This window comes from Tenrec ecaudatus, chromosome 1 (assembly GCF_050624435.1).
Source record: "Tenrec ecaudatus isolate mTenEca1 chromosome 1, mTenEca1.hap1, whole genome shotgun sequence".
Lineage (NCBI taxonomy): Eukaryota > Metazoa > Chordata > Mammalia > Afrosoricida > Tenrecidae > Tenrec > Tenrec ecaudatus.
This window is the reverse complement of record NC_134530.1, coordinates 209,049,444-209,073,687: the sequence shown is the minus strand read 5'-3', so window position 1 is coordinate 209,073,687 and position 24,244 is coordinate 209,049,444. Positions and strand designations below refer to the sequence as shown.

Here is a 24,244-nt window from a genome sequence, read left to right as displayed (position 1 = left end):
TGAATAGACCTCTTTATTTATCCTAATGAGACTAAGAAAAATATATTACTGAGAGAACTTGTCTGCAGGCATCCATTGAGCAGACATGTTTAAACACATTTTGTTTGGAATAAACATGTTCATATATGAAATAGAAGCCCGGTAACAATACTTTATGACATTTATCCATACAGCCTAGAAGGTAGAGATGGGGAAAAAAATGAGGGACTAGAGTACAGTCTATCTTAACATCTAGTGGGCAAGGAGCTGTTCTGCTTCAACAGCATTACTTTTAGCTTGTCCACGCTGCCTTTGTAATAGTCCATGATCACGTTGGTAAACATTTCAACATTTTAAAGTTTACAATATAATCTGTAAATTGTCATTCATTTCTTGATTATTAATGTCCGGATTGCTTACGGTAATTTTTAATTCCAAGTTGGCATTAAAAATATTGAATTAGTTAATTAATGCATGTTTTGAGAATTAAAATTCTGGAAAACATTATGAAAGTGTCTTATGCCAAAAAATTGTTTGCTCTTCATGAAAACACTTCCTCCCTCCCCGCAATGAAGATCTTGCGCCTACCTTCAGTGGAAGGTTTAAGGTGTGACAATCTTAACAAATCTTTGTGAGACCAGCCATTTCTTTGTTTATATTTTGTAACTGCCAGCGCAAGGGCCATGCCGCCTTTTTCATTGTACCAGTCAGCAACAGCCTTCCGGAGTGCACGACCCCACATTCCACATTTCATGCTTTCCTTAAGATCTTTCTTAAACTGAATAAAAGTAAAGAGATGGGTAGGAATACGACAAATTTCAGAAACAGCCTTAAATGCTGCTTGCTTTGTGCTTATGTCAGAACATTGGGAACAGATGGCAAGGGCGAAGAGCATTGGCTCTGGCTTTGCGGTTTTGCCTTCTCGACTGAACAGCTTTATTTCCTGTATCACTTCGCATCCTCTGCCTTCTTCAATCAATCTAATTAGAGCTTCAGCATTTTCAAGGCCCAACTTCTGTTCTTTGATATAATAAGTTCCACTTTCAGAACCGAAACATAAGAATCGCTGTAGTCGAGTCATATCAGTGACTTGCCACACGCATCCATCTTCGGAATTGTTTATCTGCTTCTCGTTCAGTGGTTGCATTTGGTTTACAGATTCCTCCATTTTTTCCTTTCTCTTAGGAAACCTATCCGAAAACAGAAAAAAGAAAAAAAAAGCATATTTATTATTGTGCTTATTGAAATCAGGCATAAAAATTTTAACTAAAATATCTTTTAAATCCAGTAAACTTTTCCTTATTGTAAAATTAATTTAAGTGTTATGAACAGTTTGAAAAGGCAGAAAGCAAAAATCACTTATCACACTTCATTTAAAATATTTTAGTTTGTAAAGTGTTTTTGTTTTGTACTTCTATTTTTATAATTTAAGGAAACCCAGAATCGTTCCAAACAAGCAAATTAGACTAAAGCACTGTGGTATAAACATTACATTGAGTGTCAGATTATACTGAAACCCACATGAAACTATTCACTACAGATTAATATGCGCTTTTTAGGCGTGCTGGATACCTCCATCCAGTTAAGTCAATATAAATTTGGTTATTTCTTTTTGAAAAAAAAAATTTGGAATAAGGCTTTGATTTTTTAAGAAGGTAAGATAGGGTTGGGAGAAAGACAAATGTCATAGTCATCATATCTATAGAAGCAGAATCTATGATGTAGTGAAATAAAACTCAAATATTCCCCACTAAACAAGTGAGAAAAATGTACTAAGATTGTGAAGATTGCATCCAGTCAAAGGTGGAAAAGTCATAAGATCCAGAAAAAAAAAAAGATTTTTGGGTTGTCTGTCACAGATTTTACTGTATTATTATAGCACACTGACTAGGAACAATTGCACATGAGTTGATTAAACTAATATTCTCTACTCGATCTCTATAAATTTGAATGTCCACTGCAATCGTTAGACAGACTCAAAAATAAAATTTACGATAGAAAGGTTTATTAAGGAAGATAAATTGTAATGCCAGTGAAAAATGCTCAGAGTTGAGCTATTTATCAGGACATGTTTGTCACAAAGTTCTTTTCAGTCTTAATAAATGCCCAAAGGAGCAAACCAAACCAAACCAAACCAAACCAAACCAAACCAAACCAAACTAAACCAAACCAAACCAAGTCAACCTAAACTCACTGCCTCGGAGCTGATGCCAACTCAGCAACTCTCCAGTAGGTTTTCAAGACTACAACTGCTTATAGGGAGCGGAAATCTCAGTCTTTCTCCCAAGGATCTGTTGGTGGTTTTGAACTGATGACCATGTGGATCACAACCCAATGTATAACCAGTATACCACCAGGGCTCCCTATTCTGCTATGTCTCAGCCCCATCAACCCGAAGGCACTCAGCTCCACTTCGGTGGGTCCACAACCCCAACTTCTCCTATTCAGAGGCAATTCACTCTGAAAGCTAGTCTCCAGCACAAAAACATCCAGCTTTACATGCTGCGTAGGCTGGTAAGTCTATCACTCTGTCCCATTCTCCAGTTCCCAGATCGGCTGCTGCTCCTATGAGGTTGTGGCTGTCTTTTGGATCTGGGGTCTACAGGACACGCTCCACTTCCGGCTTTTGCTGGTAATAAGCTCTCTCCTCCTGCTTCTCAGAGGGCTAATTTTATACAAGGCAGGATGGCATTCCAGGGCATTCTAATCATAATTACAAGTAAATCCTGTCAGTTATCTTTCCCCACCATCTTACCAGTCCCATGCTGGGAAAGGTCCTTTGGTAGTAGTTGAGAGACTCTGGCTAGAAAATCCATATTAACCAACTCACTGCCACTGCAGTACACAGGACAAGAGCAAGCCCAACAAGCACTTACTGCATAATAAGTGTAGTGTAGGGTACAAAGTTCTATTTCAATAAACTGACCCCCCAGAAATCTTGCCATCAGAGAAATCTATTTAGGGAAGGACAGGTACACAGATAACACACAGTATATTATAATCAAGTGCTCTAACAGAAGTTTCTGAAATTTTAGCTTTGTCATTAAATCCTAGAGAACTGTCTACATCAGTGGTTCTCAACCTTCCTAATGCTGCGACCCTTTAATATAGTTCCTCATGTTGTGGTGATCCCCAACTGTAACATTATTTTCGTTGCTACTTTGTAACTGTTAATTTTGCTTTTGTTATGAACTGTAATGTAAATATGTGATATGCAGGATGTATTTTCATCATTACAAATGGAACATAATTAAAGCATAGTGATTAATCATAAAAATATGTAATTATATATTGTAAAATATTTACCACCTATACTCGGGTATAAGCTGACCTGGATATCATCTGAGGCACCTAACTTTACCACAAAAACTTCATTAAAAATGTGCTGAACAGCCTGTGTGACTATGAGATGTCGAAGGGATCAGATATCAAAGAACAAAAATTCCTATCACTGTAAATGAGGGTGAGTGCAGAGTGGAGACTCAAGTAGGCAACTGGACATCCCCCTTACAGAAGCGTCACGGGGAGGAGAGGAGCCAGTTTGGGTGCAGGGTAGCAATGATGAAGCACACAACTTTCCTCTAGTTCCTAAATGCTTCCTCCCCCCACCATCATGATCCTAATTCTACCTGACAAATCTGGCTAGACCAGAGGATGTACACTGGTACAGATAGGAACTGGAAACAGGGAATCCAGGACAGATGACCCCTCGGGAACAGTGGTGAGAGGGACAATACCTGGAGGGTGGTAGATGGACAACAAAAAAGTGGGTGAAGGGAGACGTCTAACAGTGTAAGATATGACAAAATAATAATTTATGAAGTATGAAGGGTTCACGAGGGAGGGGGGAGCAGTTAAGGAGGGGGGAAAAATGAGCTGATATTAAGGGCTCAAGTAGAAAGCAAATGTTTTGAGAATGATGATGGCAACAATTGTACAAATATGCTTGATACAATGGATATGTGAATGGATTGTGATAAGAATTGTACAATAAAATGATTTTAAAAAACGTGCTGAAAGAATCAGCTTATACAAGAGTATATATGGTATGTGTTTTCTGATGGTCTTAGGCAACCCCTGTGAAAGGGTCATTTGTAAATAAAAGCTGACAAGGTAATAGCTTAAGCAAAGGCTAAAGAAGTTTCACTTTGAAAAAGATACACATCTGAGCATGGAGATTGTGAGGAAAGGGCCAGTAGGCATGGAAAGGTTAATTGATATAAGACACAAGATACCCACAACTGATAAGTTTTCTGAGAAGTCAGAAGGAGACAGGGCATCAGAACATAGATCTGACTTCAGACAGGAAGGCTATTCCCATGGGGGGAGGGGGAGAATCAATGTAAGGATCAAGAAGGACTCGCCAGACACGGTTTGTGAAAGCCAAGAGAGAGGCTAGCAATGCCACATGCAATGCAGAGTCAAAGTAAGATCATATTTTCTATTGGAATTGGCAATTAAGGAGTTAGATTGAAGCCAAGAGTTTGGCCTTTCCTGCATTCGGTACCTATAATTCAGTCCCCAAAGACAATGCTGTTGTTAGGTGTTGTCAAGTCAGCTTGGATTCAGAACCACTCTAAGTACAAAAGAACAAACACTGCTGACCCTTGTCACCCTCACAATCACTGATGTCAATCCATCACATGAAGGGCCTTTTTTTCAGCTGACCTTCTGTGAAGCAGGATGTTGTTCTTAGGGATTGGTCCTTCTTGATAACATTTCTATAGGACCTAAGACAAAAAAACTCTGCATTCTCACTTTTAATGAGTATTCTGGCTGTATTTCCAAGACAGGTTTGCTCATTCTTCTGGCAGTGAAGAGTATAGTATTTTTTAGCCAACACCGTAACTCAAAGGTATCGATTCTCTTTTGGTTTTCCTTATTCACTGTCATTTTCACATGAATGTGATGTTATGGAAAATACCATGGATTGGGTCTGGCGTTCCACAGTCCTCAAAGTGACAGCTTTGCTTTTAAGTATGTTAAAAGGGTATTTTACAGATTTGCCCAATGAAATAATGTCATTTGATTTCTTGACTGCTGCTTCCATAGGCATTAAGAGTCAAGTAAAATGAATTCGTTGACAACTTCCATCTTTTCTCTGTTCATCAAAGTGTTGCTTGTTGGTTCAACAGTGTGGATTTTGTTTTCGGCTGAGGTGTCCTCAATGGAGGCTGTAGCTTTAGGTTTCCATCAGTAAGCACTTCCATTTCTCTTTGTTTTCAGAAAGGATGGTTGTCACTTGACTATCAAAAGTTACTAATAAGTCTTCCTCCAATCGTGATGCCTGGCTCTGTTCTTCCCAATCTTACTGCTACTGAGTAGATTCTGACACTTAATGAATCTACAGATCAGAGTAGAATGTTTTCTTGGGGTTTCTCAGGCAGAAAATCTTCATAGTAGAGTAGCTAATCTCATCTTTCTCCCATGGAGTGGCTGGTAGCTTTGCCCCATCAATCTAGCAGCCTGCTGTTTAAGCCACTGTACCATTGCCCTAGGCCCTACACATGCATGCAACTTTACAGCAAAATATTTGATATACATAATTCCAGTCAGTGTGATCCTCAGTCACACTCAAAACCAGAGTTTCCATTCTCCCATGCACTTGTCTGCATACCATTATGTGCTCCATTTCCTGACACCCCCTTTGATTTGTTCCCGACACATGATATGAAGCTCAACATCTTTTCAGGTGGAAACTTCAAAATTTCCTTACCCCACTCTCCAGAAAGCACTGCCAGCCATTCACTCCTTGATATACGTACTCTTCCTTGTGGTGCGTACCATTCTATCTTGGTATTAACTCTAGCACTCCTTCTATTCCCTTTAAAGACTCCCCACCCCAGCTCTTAATTAGTAATGGTCACTAAGATTCTATCCCTAGCCTTTGCTCTTTACTGTTGTTAGCTGCTGGTATGCACTCAATTACTCTGTAAACACTACATGTCTGCCACTGTGGTGGTGGGCAGGGGCCAGCGTATTGGTTCCAACGCACAGCGACCCGATGTAAAACAGAACAAAACACTGCCCTTGTCCTGCACCATCCTCACAATTGTGTGCTTCTTCCATGTGGGCTTTGTTGCTTCTGAGGTAGATGGCCACTTGTTTATCTTCAAGTTTTTAAGACCCCAGATGCTATCTCTTTTGATAGCCGGGCACCATCAGCTTTCTTCACCACATTTACTTGTTCACCCGCTTTGGCTTCAGCAGTTGTGTCGGGAGGGTGAGCATCATAGAGTGCCAATTTAATAGGAGAAAGTATTCATGCATTGAGGAAGTGCTTGACCTTTTGTTATTTTCAAACAATGCCTACTTTCCCCTCAGTTTACTCAATTGTTCTGTAAATGTTAGATACTTACTATGTGGTAGTTAGTGGCGGGTACCATCACATTGGTTCCAACTCATAGTGACAAATTAAGTGAAGGAGGTAAAGTAATGGCTTTGATTTTATCTTGACAACAATGAGGCACCACTGCGTGATTTTAAATAATACAACTAAACTAGTGTTATTGCTACACTCCAAGTAGAAAGTGTGGTTCTGGATTAGGGTAGAGGCAGTAGAAAGGGACAGAAAACGATGGATTCAAATGGTACGTGGGAGGCAAATGAGTAGCGTACTGATTGAAATAGGCATGAATGGGGGGAAAAAAGTCAAGTGTCTTTTTGGCTTATGCCAATGCTTTCCCATCTTTTTCAGAATTTTACATTAGAGAAAACACTATTAGGGGGGTATACAGATGAAACTCGTTGGCAAAAGGTAATCTTAAGCTAGACATGAGAGGTTGATCGTCCAGGTCTGGGACTGATTCCCTCTTTATCATGATGATGCTTTTATTGAGTCAGTTGGGAGGACTTTTGTTTACTATGCTATAGTGTAACCAACAGTGAAAGCTGCAGTCTTCCAATGTTAATATGAGGTATTCTAATAGTGCACAAGTAATATTATTATCTGCATATCACAGGTTAGTGAGTTTTGACTACCTCTTGACGTATGTACAGGTTCCACATGCGGAGACTGATGTGCTCTAAAATTCATAACCAGAGCAACATTTACATGTCTACATTGTACCGTCATTCTAAAGCCAACCGAATTTATTCATAAGCTATTAATAAAGGTTTTGCAGCATTGTGACAAACTAATTCTAGATAATTACCAAGTATGTAAGTACTGAGTTTTTCTAAAAGCACTTTCCCAATTGCACTGATTACAAATAAACCATATTCAAAAATATGTGCTAAAACACATACTGAGTTTAAAATATGAAAAAATGAAAGGAATAACACCAGTTTTGTATGTTACAAAAACCAAACCCAAGCAAAAGCAAGCCAACAGTCCCAGTAGACTGTATCTAAATACGCAGTCAAAATTTTAAAGTGAAGAACAGAAAACACAATGGAAGTATGGCTCAAGACATTCTTTCTCCTGCCAGAGTGCTGCTATACAAATTAACTGTATAAGTGGCTATATGATGATACCAAGGGCATACGAGACAAAAGTGAAAGTAAAATGAACTTCAAAATAAAAATCAAGGGGCACCATTAAGAAAGTGAATAAACCTCATGTGAAATGGGGGAGAATCTTTGCAAATCACATGCATGGTAACAAATCTAGATTGTAAGGAAATCTTGCAACTAAATAGACAAATAACCCAACTTAAAACAAAACATAAAACGTTTTATATAGACATTTCTCCAAATAAGCACAAGAAAAATTGTTCAAAATTAGCCATCTTGAAAATGCAAATTAAAGCCACGCTAAGATATAACCCAACATGCATGAAAGCTAAGGGAAAGGAAGCATGAAAGGAAACCAGCTGCTGCGGACTTGATTCTTACTCACGGCACCACCATGAACTGTGCTTACAACTTTTTTCAGCTGTGCCCTTTGGGGAGATTGCCAGGCCTTTCTTTCAAGGCACTGCATAGGTTCAAACCGCCAACCTTTTGTACCTGCCAGTTTAACCACTTGTACAACCCAGAGATGTTTTTGTCCTCTTTAGGATGGTTATAATCAAAAGGAATAGTAATAATAGACTTGGAGAATTTAGAATTCATAAGCTGTTGGTAAAAAAGTAAAATGGTGCAGCTGCTTTAGAAAACACTCACTGGCAAGTCCATAAAAGTTAAACCTAGAGTATATGGGACCCAATAATTTCATTTGAAGGTCTATTTCTCAGGAGAAATGAAAATTTATGCTTATATGAAAACTTGTATATGAATATTCATAGGTACATAATTTATAAGTTATTTCAAAGTAGAAACAATGCAGATGTTCATTAAATTAAGGATAAACAAAGCATAGTATATTCACACAGTGAAATATTATTTAGTAATAAAAAAGGATGAACCTTAAAAACATGCTAAGGGTAACATGCCAGTCACAAGGACCACATAATGTATGATTCCATTAACATGCAATTTTCAGAATAAATGAACCTATAAAAAGAAGAAGGAATTAGTGGTTGGAAGAAAACTTAGAGTACAACTGCTGTGGGTTCCTTTTTGGAATGATAAATTGAACTGAAGTTAAGACAGTGATGATTATACAACTCTGTGAGCTGTAGTATTACCCACTGAATTGTACACTTTAAGGAATTTCATGATTGGTGAATTATATTTCAACAAGTGGTTCTTAAAAATTGGCTAGGTGAACTATATTCAGTAAGTTATTTAAATAAATGCATACATGTGTGCATACGTACTTAACGCTTATTATCTATATTGGCAATGGAAAGGAATAAAAAAGATTAGGCAAAAATGCTATTTTAGCCCTTCATTTTTATATTCGACTTTGGAGAGCAACCTCACTCACACATACACACCACCCAAAAAGCCAAACCCGCTGTTATCAAGTCTATTCCAAGCCCTGTAGTGTCCCTGTAGCACATAGTGTCCCTGTAGCACATAGTTCAATGGCCTCACAGGTTTTCTAAGGATGCAAACCTTAAGGAAGCAGACTATTACATCTTTCTCTCTGGAGAGGCAGTAAATTCAAACTACTGCTGATCTTTCTGTTAGCAGTAGAGTGCTAAACTACAGTGCCACCTGGACTCCTTCTACAAAGACATACCCAGCATTTTCATGTCTTCATCTGCTTTCATCTCTTTCTATAATCAGACCTTTAAAAGGCAGTTGGACAATGACTAAGGTCAGATTCTGGCCATCCAGCAATCCCACTCTTGAATAATGCAGAACTACAAATCCAGATAACAAAAGTTAATTCTTCTTTGGGTTGGCCTGACCTACCCAGTGCTCCTGCAGTATATGATTCCAAAGAATTTAACACAGTTAAAGTTGTATTAAACTACTATGAAATAAGATGTTTGGGAGAAACTAAACAGATCACATTGCTCTTAAAAGAAGAGTCACAATGTGAAGTGGTGAATATCTTATACACTAACTTCTTTCTTGATTTAATTTAAAATGCAAAATTCTAATAGGTAAAACCCAATACTTAACAACACTGGTTTCTGTGTCTTATTCTTAGAACAATAAGATTAACAGCACCTTTTATTAGTAGTAACTAATTTTTCCTACATTCTTCTGTTTCTTATTACTTAAGGCAACCCTATGTGATAGCGTAAAACTGCCCACAAAGTTTCACAGGCTGTAATCTTCTGGGGTTAGAAGAAGCCTGTTTCTCATCTCATGAGCCACAGGGTGGGTTCCAAAAGCAAACGTCTCCACTAGCAAGAAAGAATTTAAAAGCTGCATCACTGGGTTCCTTTCCGCATGTTCACACACCTGAATGATCTTTCCAAAGCCTTCTGAAAAGTTGTTATTAGAGCCAGGTGATGGGAATGAGTGACTCAAGATGGGGGATCCAGAACTATGGCAAACACGAGCGCACGCTAGCCTGAAGCGAGCCCCTCTGATGACTGTTGCTCGACAGTGTGGCCACTTCCTATGTTTCTCAAGTTCTGCACTTGTAGAAAGGTGAATTGGCCAAAGTTGTATGATTGCTATATTTGCATCTATGAGTTTTTAAAAAGGAATAATTCTTTTCTACATCTTGCCATCTTTAATTCTGTATATGGAAGTATACCTTGTTAAGAAACTGTGTTTATAGATGCAAAAAAAAAAAAAGAGAAATAAGGACTTTTTAATATACAAGCTCTCAGGATGAAATAAATCTTAATCCTGCATTCTAACGACTTCTAGTTTGTGCTAAAGGGTAAATATGTGCTTTGGCCTTTCTACAATGGGCATTGTCAAGTTGGGTCTCAAATAAATGTTAGTTTTGATACATATAAGAAAGTATTTTCGCACTTCAGGGAAGATGGAAAATGAGTAACACATCCAGAGGGATTCCGTAGAAATCATCCTAGGAGAGTTACTAAGAGGGAAATTCTACACTGCTGGATAATGGGAGGAGCATCATAAGGATAAGTAGGCACAGATCCGCAGGTTTTGAGGGGTAGAGGCTTTGGCTTACCACAGTGGAGGTGGCCTAGGGCTTGACCTTAGCTCCACCACTGTCTCGGCTGGAGCCGGGACCATTTGGAGGCGGTGCTGGGTCTTTATCTCAACAGTCACAGCTTCCCGCCTCCTCAGAGCAGGGTTTAAACCCTCGCAGTGACACAGGCACGGATCGGCTCAGCTATGTTGTTAATTTTGCTTCTCTTCTCTCAATCCCCCCCCCAGTTTCAGCAGGTTTAGTTTTTTAAACTTAATTTTTCCTCTTTGTCCCTTCCCTGTTCTCTCACACACCACTGCTGACATCCAGACTACTACCCTTAGGCTAGGGCATTTATGACTGTCCCCTACCCAGTTAGGTGAGCTCCACCCTGTGCAGTTTAGCATGAGGCTGGGGAAAGCCTGGCCTGACCTCCACCAGGAGATTCCGCCCAACTTCTTACGAGAGGGGGAATTCATTCCTGTGTGGCTGGGGGAGCTCCTGTTTTTCCTCTGTGGGCCCCGGTGACTGAGGGAACTTCCTCTAGCCTACCTTAGTTCCTCACGCGGCCTAAGGCAGCTCAGCCAGCACTCAACGCCAATGTTACAAGCTGCTCCAGGAACCTCTGTCCAACCTCCCCAGTGATCTACGTGGCCAGAGCAATTCCACCCACCATGCGAGGTGTTCTACACCAAAGCAGGCAACCCACCAGCCTTCTGGGGCACTCCCTTTGAGAGTGAAGTCACAGGAGGATAAAGCTGTAATGCCATAGTGAAATTAGCTGTATGTAGGCTGTTCGAAGAAGCATTCCTATGAGTCTCCCAGAGAGAGCCAATGCTCTTGACTCCCTGGAAAATGGCACCTCACTCCTCTAAAACAATGCAACGTAAACAGCAATCAGTCCTAAGGACATCAACGGAAAAAACAAACAAACAACAAAAACCACAGGGGAAACAAAAGGCAATGGCAGAAGATGCCTTGAACATAACAATATGCATTGAAGAAGCAGACATTGATCTGCCACAGAAAGAAATTTTCAAAATGCTGCTTGGGAGTCATACAGGATATGAGGGAAACAATACAGAAAAAGGATGAAGTGATAGAGGAGATAAAGTTCATACATCAAAGGGAAATACAAGAGCTTAGGGAGGAGATAACAAAAACCAGTAGCAGACTCACAGACCTCGACAACTGACTGGAGGAAGCAGAGAACTGCACCAGTGACTTGGAGGAGGGCCAAGCCGACTTTAACAAACACGAGCAAACATCTAATAAGATCATCAGAGAAGCTGAAAGAAACCTAAGAGTTATGTCTGAAGCTATGAAGAGTAACAACATCAGAATAATTGGACTACTGGAGAAAGATAGAACAAAGAAATCATCTGCAACAATAGTGAGAGAATTCTTGGAGGAAAACTTCCCCAGAATAATGAATGGAAACCAGGGAACCTATCAGAAGGCTGAAAGAACACCAGCTAGACTGAATCCCAAGAAGTCACCAAGGCATATAATAGTTAAATTATCCAACTTTGAGGAAAAGGAGAAAATCATGAGCAGCTAGGGAAAAAACAAGCAATTACATATGAAGTCTCCAAATAAGAATATGCTCAGACCTATCAGCAGAAACTGTGAAGAGGAGAGAGTAGAGTAACATATTCCAAAAATTGAAGGAAAATAACACAAACCCATGAATACTCTACCCAGCCAAATTATTGATCAAGATTGATAGAGAAGTAAGAGTCTTCCCAGACAAGGAAAAACTCAGAGTATGTTAGAAGAAACCCAGCCCCACAAAAGATCCTTGCTGACCCAGTATGGGCAGAAAAACAACACTCAGCAAGCATAAATAAGAGACCACCACATTGAATAACCTCACCCAGAGGGCAACAAAGAGAAAACAGACCCCAAGATAGCATTGGCTTAAGGATGGAAAGAAGTCAAGAATGATACACACACGCACAGGCACAACGAACTAAAAAGCAAGGAAGGTGGCAAAACATCCAACACGGAAGTTATAAGATGGCATCAGAGTCCGCAGTTGGAGATGATAACCCTGAATATCAATGCCCTGAATTCAATCATTAAAAAGACTGAAGCTAGCAGATTGACTTAGAAAACAAAACCCATCACTCTGCTGCCTACAGAAGACACATCTCAGAATTACAGACAAAATAGGCAGAGAATAAACAGTGGAGAATGGCATACCAAGCAAACAACAATTCAAAAAAAGCAGGGGTTGCAATCCTGATCTTGGACAAAATTGAACTCAAAGTGAAAACCATAAAAAGAGATAAGGAGGGACAGTATATAATGCTCAAGGGTACGGTAGAGAAAGAACAACTAAGCATTGTAAACATATATTCCCCAAATGAGAGACCCTCTGAATATGTCAACCAAACACTCCAAAAGATAAAAAGAGAAATCACAGCTTCAACAATCATAGTGGGTTACTTCAATACACTGCTCTCTGAGAAAGACAGATCACAGGGAAAGAAACTCAACAAGGAGGCTAGAGATCTAAACATTACAATTAGACAATTTTACCTGATAGATAATTACAGAGCTTTTCATCCAAATACAAAAAAATCACATTCTTTTCAAGTCTGCATGGCTTATATTCGAAGATAGACCACATGGTGTGGCATAAGGCAAATCTACATTAATGTAAGCACATTGATATCATACAGAGTTCTCTCTCTGACCACTGTGCCATAAGGCTGTAAATCAACAAAAGGAAGATTAACAAAACAAGATCAAACAACTGGAGGATGAATAATTATCTATTGCAAAAGAAGTGCATTCTGTCACTGATCAGAGATGAAATTAGGAAATTTCTAGAAACCAACAAGAATGAGAACACGACATACCAAAACTTATGGGACACAGCAAAGGAAGTTATCAGAGGAAGTTTCATAGCAATACATGCACACCTGAGAAAGGAAGAGAGACTCAAGATTGATATGCTGGCACAAATTTTATAACAACTAGAGCAGACTCAGCAGGACAATCCTACTAGTAACAAAAGAAGAGAAATTATAAAAACCAGGGCTGAGATTCAGGAGAGGGAAATAAGAAAACTATGGAAAAAATTAATGCTGCTAAAAGTAGGCTCTTTGAAAGGATAAACAGAATCAACAGACTGCTGGCAAACCTAACCAAAGAAAGGAGGGAACAAAGTTCAACAGCAAGAATGAGGGATGACAGAGGGGACATTACAATAGACCCTAATAAAATCAAAAGGATAATTACACAGTACTATGAAAGACTGTACTACTCCAATGAATTCAACAACTTGGAAGACATGGACAAATTCTTGGAAAACCAATGTCTCCCTAGACTATCTGCAAAGGATGACAAGAATCTTAACAAGTCCATAACAATAGTAGAAATATACAATGTTATCAAGGGATAACCAATAAAAAATAATTACCTGGACCAGATGGCTTCACTGGAGAATTCTAGCAAGTATTTAGGGAAAAACTATCAGTAATCCTACACAAACTCTTTCAGAACATAGAAAAAGACAGCAAACTCCCGAACTCCTTCTATGAAGCTAGTATAACTCTGATAGCAAAACAGGGCAAGGATCCCACAAGTATCAAGATCTACAGACCAATATCCCTAATGAACATTGATGCAAAAATCCTTAACAAAATACTGGCCAATAGAATACAAAAGTATATAAAACAAATAATTCACCATGACCAAGAGGGACTCATAGCAGGGATGGTTCAACATACGAAAGACCATTAGTTTCATTCACCAAAATGACATGAAAAACTTTAAGAACTACATGATAATATCAATAGATGCACAAAAAGCATTCAAAACATCCAACAACTACTCCTGTTTAAGACACTTGAGAAGATAGGAATGGAAGGAAAATTCCTCAAGACAATACAAGCTCTATATGAAAAACCAACAGCCAACGTGGTTGTCAATGGAAAAAGATGAACACAATCCCACTGAAAAAGGGGACCAGACAAGGATGCCCCTGGTCCCCACTCTTATTTCACATCATACTGGAGGTTTTAGCTAACAGCATAAGGCAAAGAAAAGACATCAAAGGTCTGGGGAAGGAAGAGGTGAAACTATCATTACTTGCAAATGATATGATTTTATATATGGAAATCCCAAAAGCTCCACAAGGGGAGTACTGGAAGCAATACAGGAGTTTGGCAGAGGGGCAGGGTAAAGGATCAACAAACAGAAGAAGTCCATCAGACTGCTATACACATGGGATAAGACCACAGAAGAGGAGATCAAAAAGGTGGTAGCCTTCACAATAGCCAAGCACAAATTGAAATATCTAGGGATATACCTGAGTAAAAGAACAAAAGATTTGTATGAGGAAAACTACAGAACAGTATTATAAGAAACCCAGAGTCACCTCAACAAATGAAAGAATATCCCATTCTCATGGATTGGAAGACTCAATATAGTAAAGATATCAGTTCTGCCCAAAGGCACTATATAAATGCAATCCCGATACAATTTCATGCAATCCCGATAAAATTACCCTCATTTTTCTTCAAATGGAAAAGCTGATTACCAACTTAATATTGAGAGGGAAGAAGTCCAGAATTAGCAGAGAACTTCTCAAGAAGGACACAGTGGGAGGGCTTGCTTTTCCTGACTTTAGTACATACTATACAGTCACAGTGGTCAAAACTGTGTGGTATTGGTAAAATGACAGATACTCAGACCAATGGGAAAGAACTGGAAACCCAGAAATAAAATCATCAGCATACAGACAACGGATCTTTGATAAGGGCCCAAAATATATTCAATGGGAAGCAGATGCCCTCTTCAACAAGTGCTGCTGGAAACAGTAGACATCTACCTGCAGAAAAATGAAGCAAGACCCTTATCTCACTCCATGCACAAGAATAAACTCAAGGTGGACCACAGACCTTGAAGTTAAACCCCAAACTATTAGGGTCATCAATGAGGGAATTGGGATCAACTTGAGAACTTTGGCAGAATACATAGGTTATCAGAAATAAGGAAGGACACAAACACAGAGGAGGCACAAATTGACAGGTGGGATATACTGAAGATAATACAACTGTGTATATCAAAGGAATTCATCAAGCGAGTAATAAGAGAGTCCACGGACTGGGAAAACATCTTTAGCAAAGACACATCAGACAAAGGCCTTATTACTAAAATCTACATTACTATGCCAGCTTCCAAACAGAAAAAAAACTAATTGCCCACTGAGGAGATGGGCAAAGGACCCGAACAGAAATTTCACAGGAGCAGAAATCCAAGTGGCCAACAAACAAATGAGAAACTGTTCCCGATTATTAGCCATATAGAAATGCAAATTAAAACAACTAAGAGATACCACCAAACACCCTCAAAGATAGCCCGATTCAAAAAATCTGAAAGCAACAAGAGTTGGAGGGACTGTGGGGAGACAGAAACTCTCATGTACTGCTGGTGGACTTGTAGGTATTTACAGTCACTATGGAAATCGATCTGGCGATATTTAAAACAGATGGAAATTGAGCTACCTACCTTACGACCAAGCAATTCCCCTACTGGGCATATATCCAGAAGAGGCAAGAAACAAATCAAGGCCAGACATCTGTGCTCCAATGTTCATTGCAGCACAGCTCACAATTGCAAGGAGTTGGAAACAACGCAAATTTCTGTCAACTGGAGAGTGGATTAAAAAACTGTGGTACATACATAGGATGGAGTACTACACATAGCTAGAAAGCAGTGATGAACGTATGAAGCACATTGCCGCATGGGAAGAACTTGAGGAAATCATAGTAAGTGAAGTAAATCAAGCACAAATGGACAAGTACAACATGAGTCTAGTGAGGTAAGCTTACAAAAATGCAAAAGGGGCATAGGGGAAAAGCTATTGTATATAAACATTCCTGGTACGAGGACCAGGTAGCATGGCAGGGGCCAGAACAAATCCAGGGATACATATGGTAGGCAACTAAAAAGGAGGGGGGGAAAGGAAAAAAAAGAGAAATAGGTAACGGGGGAACAGGGCACAAACCAACCCAAGGGGAGGGTATTGTTTATCTCTCCACAGGGAAAGAGGGACCAGACTTCAACCCAATGCTCCAAGATGTGAATGCAACATGCCAGCATGTAGTAGGGAACAAGTTGAAAAGTCTGAGGGGCCCCAATCCCAACTGTGTGGACACCTGCCCCTCCCCCCAGAAGAATTTATTTCAGAGGACAGCACTGAATCTGCAGCTTCAGGAGTGGGACATATCTGATCACAGTAAAGGGGAGCAAAATGAAGGGGAGGAAGAGAGAGTGGGACACATCCTGGCCTACCAAGCCTTGAAGACGATATTCCCATTTAGAGCAGCCATCCAGAGAGACGACCATATGGCCGGCTCCACTATGAGACATGACATCCCTGATTGACCCATAGCCCTACAGTGGACAACAATGGAGACTGTGGGAATTCTGCCTGATCTGATCCCACCACACTGAGGCAAAATAGTAACAGTGTGCAACAGAACAGCAAGGGGAACAGAGCAGGGAATACCAAAAATCAACTTTGGGGCAAGGGCTTGGGGCCCCATCAGACTCGACCGAAAAACACTCCTAAAGGCCAACAAACAGTCCCTTAACTAATTACAAGCGTTTCTTTTTTGTTGTTGCTACGTTGTGGTTTTTTTTTTTTTGGTTTGGTTATTGGCTTTTTATTGTTGTTTTGATTTCTTAGGTTGCTTGGTTTTGCTCTGTCTTGTTTTTGTCCATGTTATTATCTCCACAGGTCTATCTAAATAAGATAGGCTGGATGAACAATCTGGAGAAAACCATGGGACCCAAAGTTCCAGGGAGCCATGGGAGAGAGGGAAGTGGGGGTAAAGAAAGTGGACAAGGGAACAACAAGTAATCCCATTCGGTGGTTAAGAGGGTGTAGGAGGCCTGGTGAGGAGTGATCAAGGGTAATGGAACTACAGAGAGGAATTACTGAAACCCAAATGAAGGCTGAGTATGATAGTGGGACAAGAGGAAAGTGAAAAGGAAATAGATGAAAGAGCTGAGAGACAAAGGAGATTTATACAGGTCTACATAAAGGCATGTACATATGTAAATATATTTATATATGAGGATTGGGAAATAGATCTATGTGCATATATGTATAGGTTTAGTATTAAGGTAGCAGATGGACACTGGGCCTCCATTCAAGTACTCCCTCAATGCAAGAATACTTTCTTCTATTAAACTGGCATGACATGATGCTCACCTTCCCAACACAATTGCTGAAGACAAAGCGGATATATAAGCAAATGTGGTGAAGAAAGCGGATGGAGCCCAGCTATAAAGAGATATAGCATCCAGAGTCTTAAAGACTTGAAGGTAAACAAGCGGCCATTTAGCTCAGAAGCAACAAAGCCCACATGAAAGAAGCACACCAGACTGTGTGATCATAAGGTGTTGAAGGGATCAGTTATCAGGCATCAAAGAACAAAAAAATCATACTATTGTGTATGACAGCAGTGCAGAACAGGGACCAAAAGCCAATCTGTAGGCAAATGGATATCCCCTTATAGAAGGGTCTCAGGGAGGAGATAAGCCAGTCAGAGTGCGATGTAGCAACGATGAAACATACAACTTTCCTCTAGTTCTTAAATGCTTCCTCCTCACTCCCACCCACCCCCTATCATCATCCCAATTCTACCTTAAAAATCTGGCTAGACAAGAGGATGTACACTGGTACAGACAGGAACTGGAAACACAGGGAATCCAGGACGAATGATCCCTTCGGAACCAATGCTGAGAATGGCGATACCGGGAGGGTGGGGTAAAAAAGGGGAACCAATTACAGGGATCTACATATAACCTCCTCCCTGGGAGACCCACAACAGAAAACTGGGTGAAGGGAGTCTTCAGAGTGTAATATATGAAAAAGTAATAATTTACAAAGGGTTCATGAGGGAGGGAAGAGCGGGGAGGGAGGGGAAAATGAGGAGCTGATGCTAGGGGCTTACGCGGAGAGCAAATATTTTGAGAATGATGAGGGTAACCAATGTACAAATGTGCTTTACACAATTGATGAACGTATGGATTGTGATGAGTTGTATGAGCAATTTTCAAATTTGTTGTAATGTTACTGATTAAAAAGTATCAGAATCTTAACAAATAATTTTGGGCACCTGCCGACATTATTCTATGCATGGTTTATAAAGAACTAAAGTTAGATAACCTCTGTCTCATACTCTCCCATTTATTTCAGGAATTGATAGTGAACTGAGAGGCCCCACACTTTGAGGGCACAGAAAAGGTATTTTTAAAAAGTGTCTCTGCACTTCATATGTATTCTGGCTTTTACTCCATAATATACTTTTTTGTTTTTTAAATAAGAAAAATCTTTTTGGTTATAGTGGTCTCCCCTAAGTAAAATTTGTGAATTTTGAGGCTCTGCATAGTCCTTTGCACCAACCAAAAATATTCCACCACTGAAAGTCCATTCTTACTCAAAGGAACCTCTTCATAGGGCTTCTGAGACTACATTCTATAGGAGTGGACAGTTTCATCTTTCTCTCAAGGAGTTTCCGCGGTGTTGCTATACTCGAATTGGTTTCAACCCATACGGACACTAAGTATAACAGAATGAAATATACTCACCATACTCACAATTGTTTCTCTGCTTGAAGAGTGGTGGATGGATTTAAAGCAATAACCTCATGGCTTGCAGCCCAGGCCCAAGCCAGGGTATCACAAGAATGCTTTAATCCTTAGGATAGGACTCCCTAACTTCAAATATTTGTGTCTATGTGGTTAGGCTTTGGTACCCAGTTGCTTGGTTAAATGCTAGTCAAACTCTAGTCTAGATGTTCATATGAAGTTGTTAGCGGCCATCCAGCCAGCCCTAACTCAAGAGATCACACAAAGAATGGAATGATTGTCCAATCCTACACAATAATGGTTCCCATAGAAGGCGGTGGATATTGTTGTGTGATCCATAAGATTTTCACGGGCTGATATTTGGAAGTAGAACTGCTAACACTTTACTTTCTACTCCTTATTCGTCTGGAAGCTGTGCTGAAATCTATTCAACATCACAGAACATGCAGTCTTCCTCGGGCAGGGAAGTAGCTCTGCAGGAGGTGTACTGGCCAGGAACTGAACTTAGCTGTCCAACACAAAAGGTGAGAAATCTATCACTAAACCACTAATGCATCATGTTATCAAGTACTTGCATGCAGGTAATTAAATGAGTTGGCTTTGAATAAAGCTGATTAGCTTTTACAAATGATGTGGGCTTCATCCAATATACTGACGGTCTTAATAGCAAAAAGGGAGTTTTTTCCTAAGGTGCTTTCGGCCTCTAGACTGAAGATACCTTGCCCGAGTTTCTCCCACTCTTTCCTGACTTACATACGTATTTTGAGACAGAAGAACTAAGGAAACTCCAATTTCGTTACCTGATATATAGAGTGCTGGTGGATCAATATTAAGCCCTTAGCAGCTACCTGAAAGGTTGCTTTTTGAACCCATTTGTGACTCCAGTAGAGAATGTCTTGGAGTTGTACTAAAGATTCCAGCCAAGGAAACGCAGGGGCAGTTCTACTCTGTTGCAGGGGCTACACAGTGGAATATTGCCTTGATGGACTTCACCACCACCTGACCTAGGGATTTTGGATTCTCCAGGAGCATGCTCAAGAGAGCCAATTCCTTAAAATATACCTTGTTTTCTCTACTTAAATCTTTCTGGTCTTAATTCTCCAAGGAATCCTAAGACAACAGGTCATCTGTTTGTGAAAGCCAGGTGCCAGAGTTTTACCTACTAGAACTTTTTTTGTTTTCGGGAGCGGAAGACCCTCTATGCTAAGCTTTTAGGGCGATGCATAATCACACTCGTAAAGGTTTTAACCCTAAAACTAGTATTCTGCAATGGCCTGTTACGTGGGGGCGATTTAGTCATTTAGAATAAAGTCATATTTGGCTTTATTCATCACCATCCCCTCCCGGAACCATCAGTTATTTTTAGATGAATACAGGTTTGACCAACTTCATTTTCATCTGGGGTGGCAGTCGCATCCATTTGTATGTGCCTACTATCATCGTGAAGCTTCTCCTTTCCCTCCCCATTTCCTGAAGGTCAATTCGGCTTCACTATTTCCACAAAGATTTTCCGAGATCCCGGTTCCGCAGCAAGGCGGAGAAGCCAGGGAGGAGAGGGAGGAAGAGGAGGAGTAAAACCGGCGCCCTGGACCCCGGCCTGCAGGAAGCTCCGCAGTCAGAAGCAGGAGGGGGCTTGGGTTAGGGAAGGGCCCGCCCTCCAGCGTGCCGGCCCGGCGCAGGCCGGCTCGGATGCCTAGTTAGTGATGCTGGTCCCAGTGCCCAGCCCGGCCGGGCGATAGGGCGGGGCAGCGCAGGCGAGGGCATAGCGAGGCGTTCGACCAGGCCCTGGCCACTGGCACACAGGGTGAGGGCCGAGGATGCGCGTCCTCAGGGCCGCGCAGACCGCACAAAGGGCCCCCCGGTCGGCCTCCCGTAGACTCCTCACCTGTGCTCGGCGGACGAGACCCCGGCCGACGCCCGTACTGGCAGGACCGCTGGGAGAAGCTCTGCACTGCGCTGGGACGCCACGGCAGACCACGGCCTAGCAGGTAGCGGACGCTCCACTTCCACCGCCACCGGAGCTTTGAGGTTCGGATCCCGGGATCGGGCCCCGCCCCCTCCTTTGCCCCGCCCACCCGCCAGACTTGGCAGGACCCCGGATGTTACCTCTTTCCGCGCTCTGAATCCCCGCCCTTTCTTTTGAAGCCCCGGCCCCTTCCGACTCCGCTACGGGTCCTTCTAGGCCTGCGAAGGGTTTCGATGTCTCTTGGGTGGCTAGAGCGTCCTCCCGCCCTCCGTCGCGCTCCAGGTGACGGCGCCCGGAGGCTGTCGGGAAGTAGGCGGGGTGACGTGTGCTTGACGAGCTCCGCGGCGGGTTTACCGAGATCGGTGGCCGGCGGCAGCTGGCGTGGGGGCCGCCGAGAACCAGAGGTGGAGCGGGGCGGCTTGCGGTCGGGACGATGGCGGCCAATGCCGGGGAATGGTGCCTCATGGAAAGCGACCCGGGGGTCTTCACCGAGCTCATTAAAGGATTCGGTGAGAGCCAAGGGGACGGTCCTGGGCCGAGGGTCACGGGAGGAGGCCCAAGCTGGGCGCGGAGTGGTTCCCCTGCGGCTACCGCGCCTCGCCGTCCGAGGAGAGGTACCTGTAGGAACTTGGAGTCGGGGAGGGGAAAGGAAGGCACCCCCGCCCCGTCCCTGCAGCGCTTGGCATTCGCTTTCCCACAGTTATTTTGAAAGGCACGCCACGCGGGCAAGGACCGGCTCGCTCTCGTACCTCGCTCTACCCGCCGGACGTGGTACTCAACTCAAAACTTGCTTATTTGACTTGAGCGCCTCCCAGAACCGACAAGCCCACTGCCTTGGAGTCGGTTCTGACTAGCGACCCTTAGGCACACGTCGCGTTTTTCAGCGCCTCTTCTCGGGGCGCGAGTGCCCAGGTGCCTCGCTGGAGCCATCAGTCGTGGAGAAAAAGCCAGGCAAGGGTGTGCCTTCTCGAGGGCGGGGTGTCAAAAACCCTGGCCGCAAAGGAACCCGTGTCGCTAGTTATTCAAAGCAGAACTTTGACTGTAGGACCAGTTCTGCAGGACCGCCCCCCTGTGACTGCGCGGCCCCGACCGCCACTTCACTTTCTCTTCTGGCCGGGCTCTGCTTAGCCTCCGGCGAAGCCCGCGTGTGCCTGAGCTAGTCTCGACGGGGCGCCTTCCCTAGTTCTCTCCTGCTGCGTTCCCTGGCTTTCCTGCGAAATAACCAGCATAGCTAGGGCCTTATCTTCTCTTCATTGTGCTCCCGATCTCTTTTTTGGGCAAAACTTTATTTTTCATGTTAATTTCCTCAAGCATTATTGCTACTGGGGGGGGGAGTTCCCCCTCAAAACCAACAACAGACTCACTGCCATCTAGTGGATTCTAATTCATAGCGACTTAACTGTTACGTCAGCAGTTCAAAACCGTCAGCTACTTTGTGGAGAGAAAAGACTTTTACTTCCGTAAAGAGTTACAATCTTGGAAACCCATTGGGTTAGTTCTACTCTGTTTTATGGGGTCACCGTGAGATTATTAATTCTAGCTCATGTTAAAGAGTCTTCTCAGGATTAGAATGAAATGTTGATGTGTTGTTTATTTTCATAGAGGCCCTATAGGGCACGATAGAACGGTCCTTGTGAGTTTTCGAGATGGTAACTGTTTCCAGGAGTTTGAAAACCGAGTTTTCTCGCGGAGTAGCTGGTGGTTTCAAACTGCCGACCTTATGAATGCAGCCTAAGGCATAACGGCTACAACAGTACGGCTCCTATGAGTGGCATTGACTCAATGGCAGTGAGTTTGGCTTTTTTTTTTGGTGTTGCTTACTGTAGATAAACATTTGGAATATAAACATTATATACTATATTGTATGTTCTCTGCTAAGGATTGGAATTTTTTAAGGTGTATAAATCATGAAGAACTCATAATAAAAAGCAATCCGGTGTGCCAAGTTTTATGCTATAATAAACTAAACTCGCTGTCATCGAGTTGATAGCGACTCATAGTGACCCCAGAGGACGGACTTGAGCTGTCCCTGTCAGTTTACGAGACTGAAAAGTCAGTCTTTCTCCCACAGAGTGGCTGGTGGTTTCGAACTACTGCTCTTGCAGTTAACAGCCCAACTTGTAACCACTATGCCATTGGAGCTGATAAGTATGTAAAAATGTTCCCCAGCACAGGTCATGGAAGAGCTTGAGCAAAGGGAAAACATAAACTGTGATGTTAAAGTATATGGCAGAGCAAATAGTAAAGTGACTGAAATGTTTTAACAAAGTTAGAGAAGTATTTGAATCTAAAACTGAAAAGATAAACTGAGTCCAGATTGTATGCCATATTGTGTAGTTTGAATTGCCTTGCAATCATCGGTGAATCAACTGTCGGTGACTCAACTGTCAGTTTGAATAGGATAATGATGGTGTTTTATAATTAAGAGTTACTGAGTGTATACAATCAGCTCTCCATTTCCATCAGTTAGATAACCTTAGATTCATCAATAACCGATGAAAATATGGGTGTAGGAATTCTGACAGCCCCCCAAAAACAAAACTTGAATTTGCAACATGGAGAGCACGACGTTGAATCCACGAGAATGAAGTGATGTGCAGGCATACCTTACTGAAGCCTGTATTTCACAGAGCCTCAGTCATTTTCCAACCATCTTTGGAGCAAGTCAGTGTTGTTTGCCTTTTGTCTTCTTCACTTGCTACTTGAATGCACCTGTCTCTGTTGGGAAAAAATGGTTGTTAAAAAGCAAATAATTGGTCAAAGCAGCCTTGTATTTACATTGTAAGGGTTATAAGTAACCCAAGAACAATTTAAATTATATGAAGGACTAGGTGGTTAATGAATGTTACCTTGGGTGAAGTAGAAAATAGTAATCCACCAGAGGGCGAAGGGAAGTCAAGGAATGGGGTAAGGGTGAATTGTTGAGTATGATTAATAGTTTAGCTCTTGATTGCAAAATTGGTAATATGAAATGTAAACCTCTATTTAGTTCACAATAAAAAGATTGTTTTAAAAATTACACAGGAGGATGTGTGTAGGCTACATTACTTATCTATGACTTGAGTGTCCTTGGATTTTGGTGTCTATAATGGGTTGAGGTTCTGGAGCCAGTCCTCCAAGGGTTCCAGGGACATAGTATTCAGAATAGGTTAGAATAAAATGAGAGAAGCTAGAGTTGAAGATGATTGACCTTACGTAGGTAGTAAGAGGTAGATTCATTAACTGTGCTGGATTAAAGTCACCAGGAATGCTGAATGAGTAGATATGGGGGAAAGAGAGATGAAGTG

The 24,244-nt window shown here is 41.7% G+C and overlaps 2 protein-coding genes across 6 annotated transcripts in view; one reads left to right on the top strand and one right to left on the bottom strand.

Moving 5' to 3' along the window:
• RO60 (Ro60, Y RNA binding protein) overlaps window positions 1-21,045 on the bottom strand; it is a 35,884-nt gene extending 14,839 nt beyond the window's left edge. Inside the window, exons 1-2 of the mRNA XM_075528521.1 lie at window positions 20,877-21,045; window positions 568-1,169 (exon numbers count right to left, since the gene is read on the bottom strand). Coding sequence (XP_075384636.1) covers window positions 568-1,147 — 580 coding nt within the window. The 5' untranslated portion in view covers window positions 1,148-1,169; window positions 20,877-21,045. The remainder of the gene's footprint in view (window positions 1-567; window positions 1,170-20,876) is intronic.
• A 106-nt stretch (window positions 21,046-21,151) lies between these two features.
• Window positions 21,152-24,244, top strand: part of UCHL5 (ubiquitin C-terminal hydrolase L5) — a 65,452-nt gene continuing 62,359 nt past the window's right edge. For 3 of the 5 annotated variants that reach the window (XM_075528565.1, XM_075528549.1, XM_075528540.1), the window contains exon 1: window positions 21,252-21,466. In XM_075528565.1, the coding sequence (XP_075384680.1) occupies window positions 21,401-21,466 (66 nt within the window). In that variant the 5' untranslated portion in view covers window positions 21,252-21,400. The other 2 variants (XM_075528553.1, XR_012779110.1) reach the window with 2 other exon arrangements.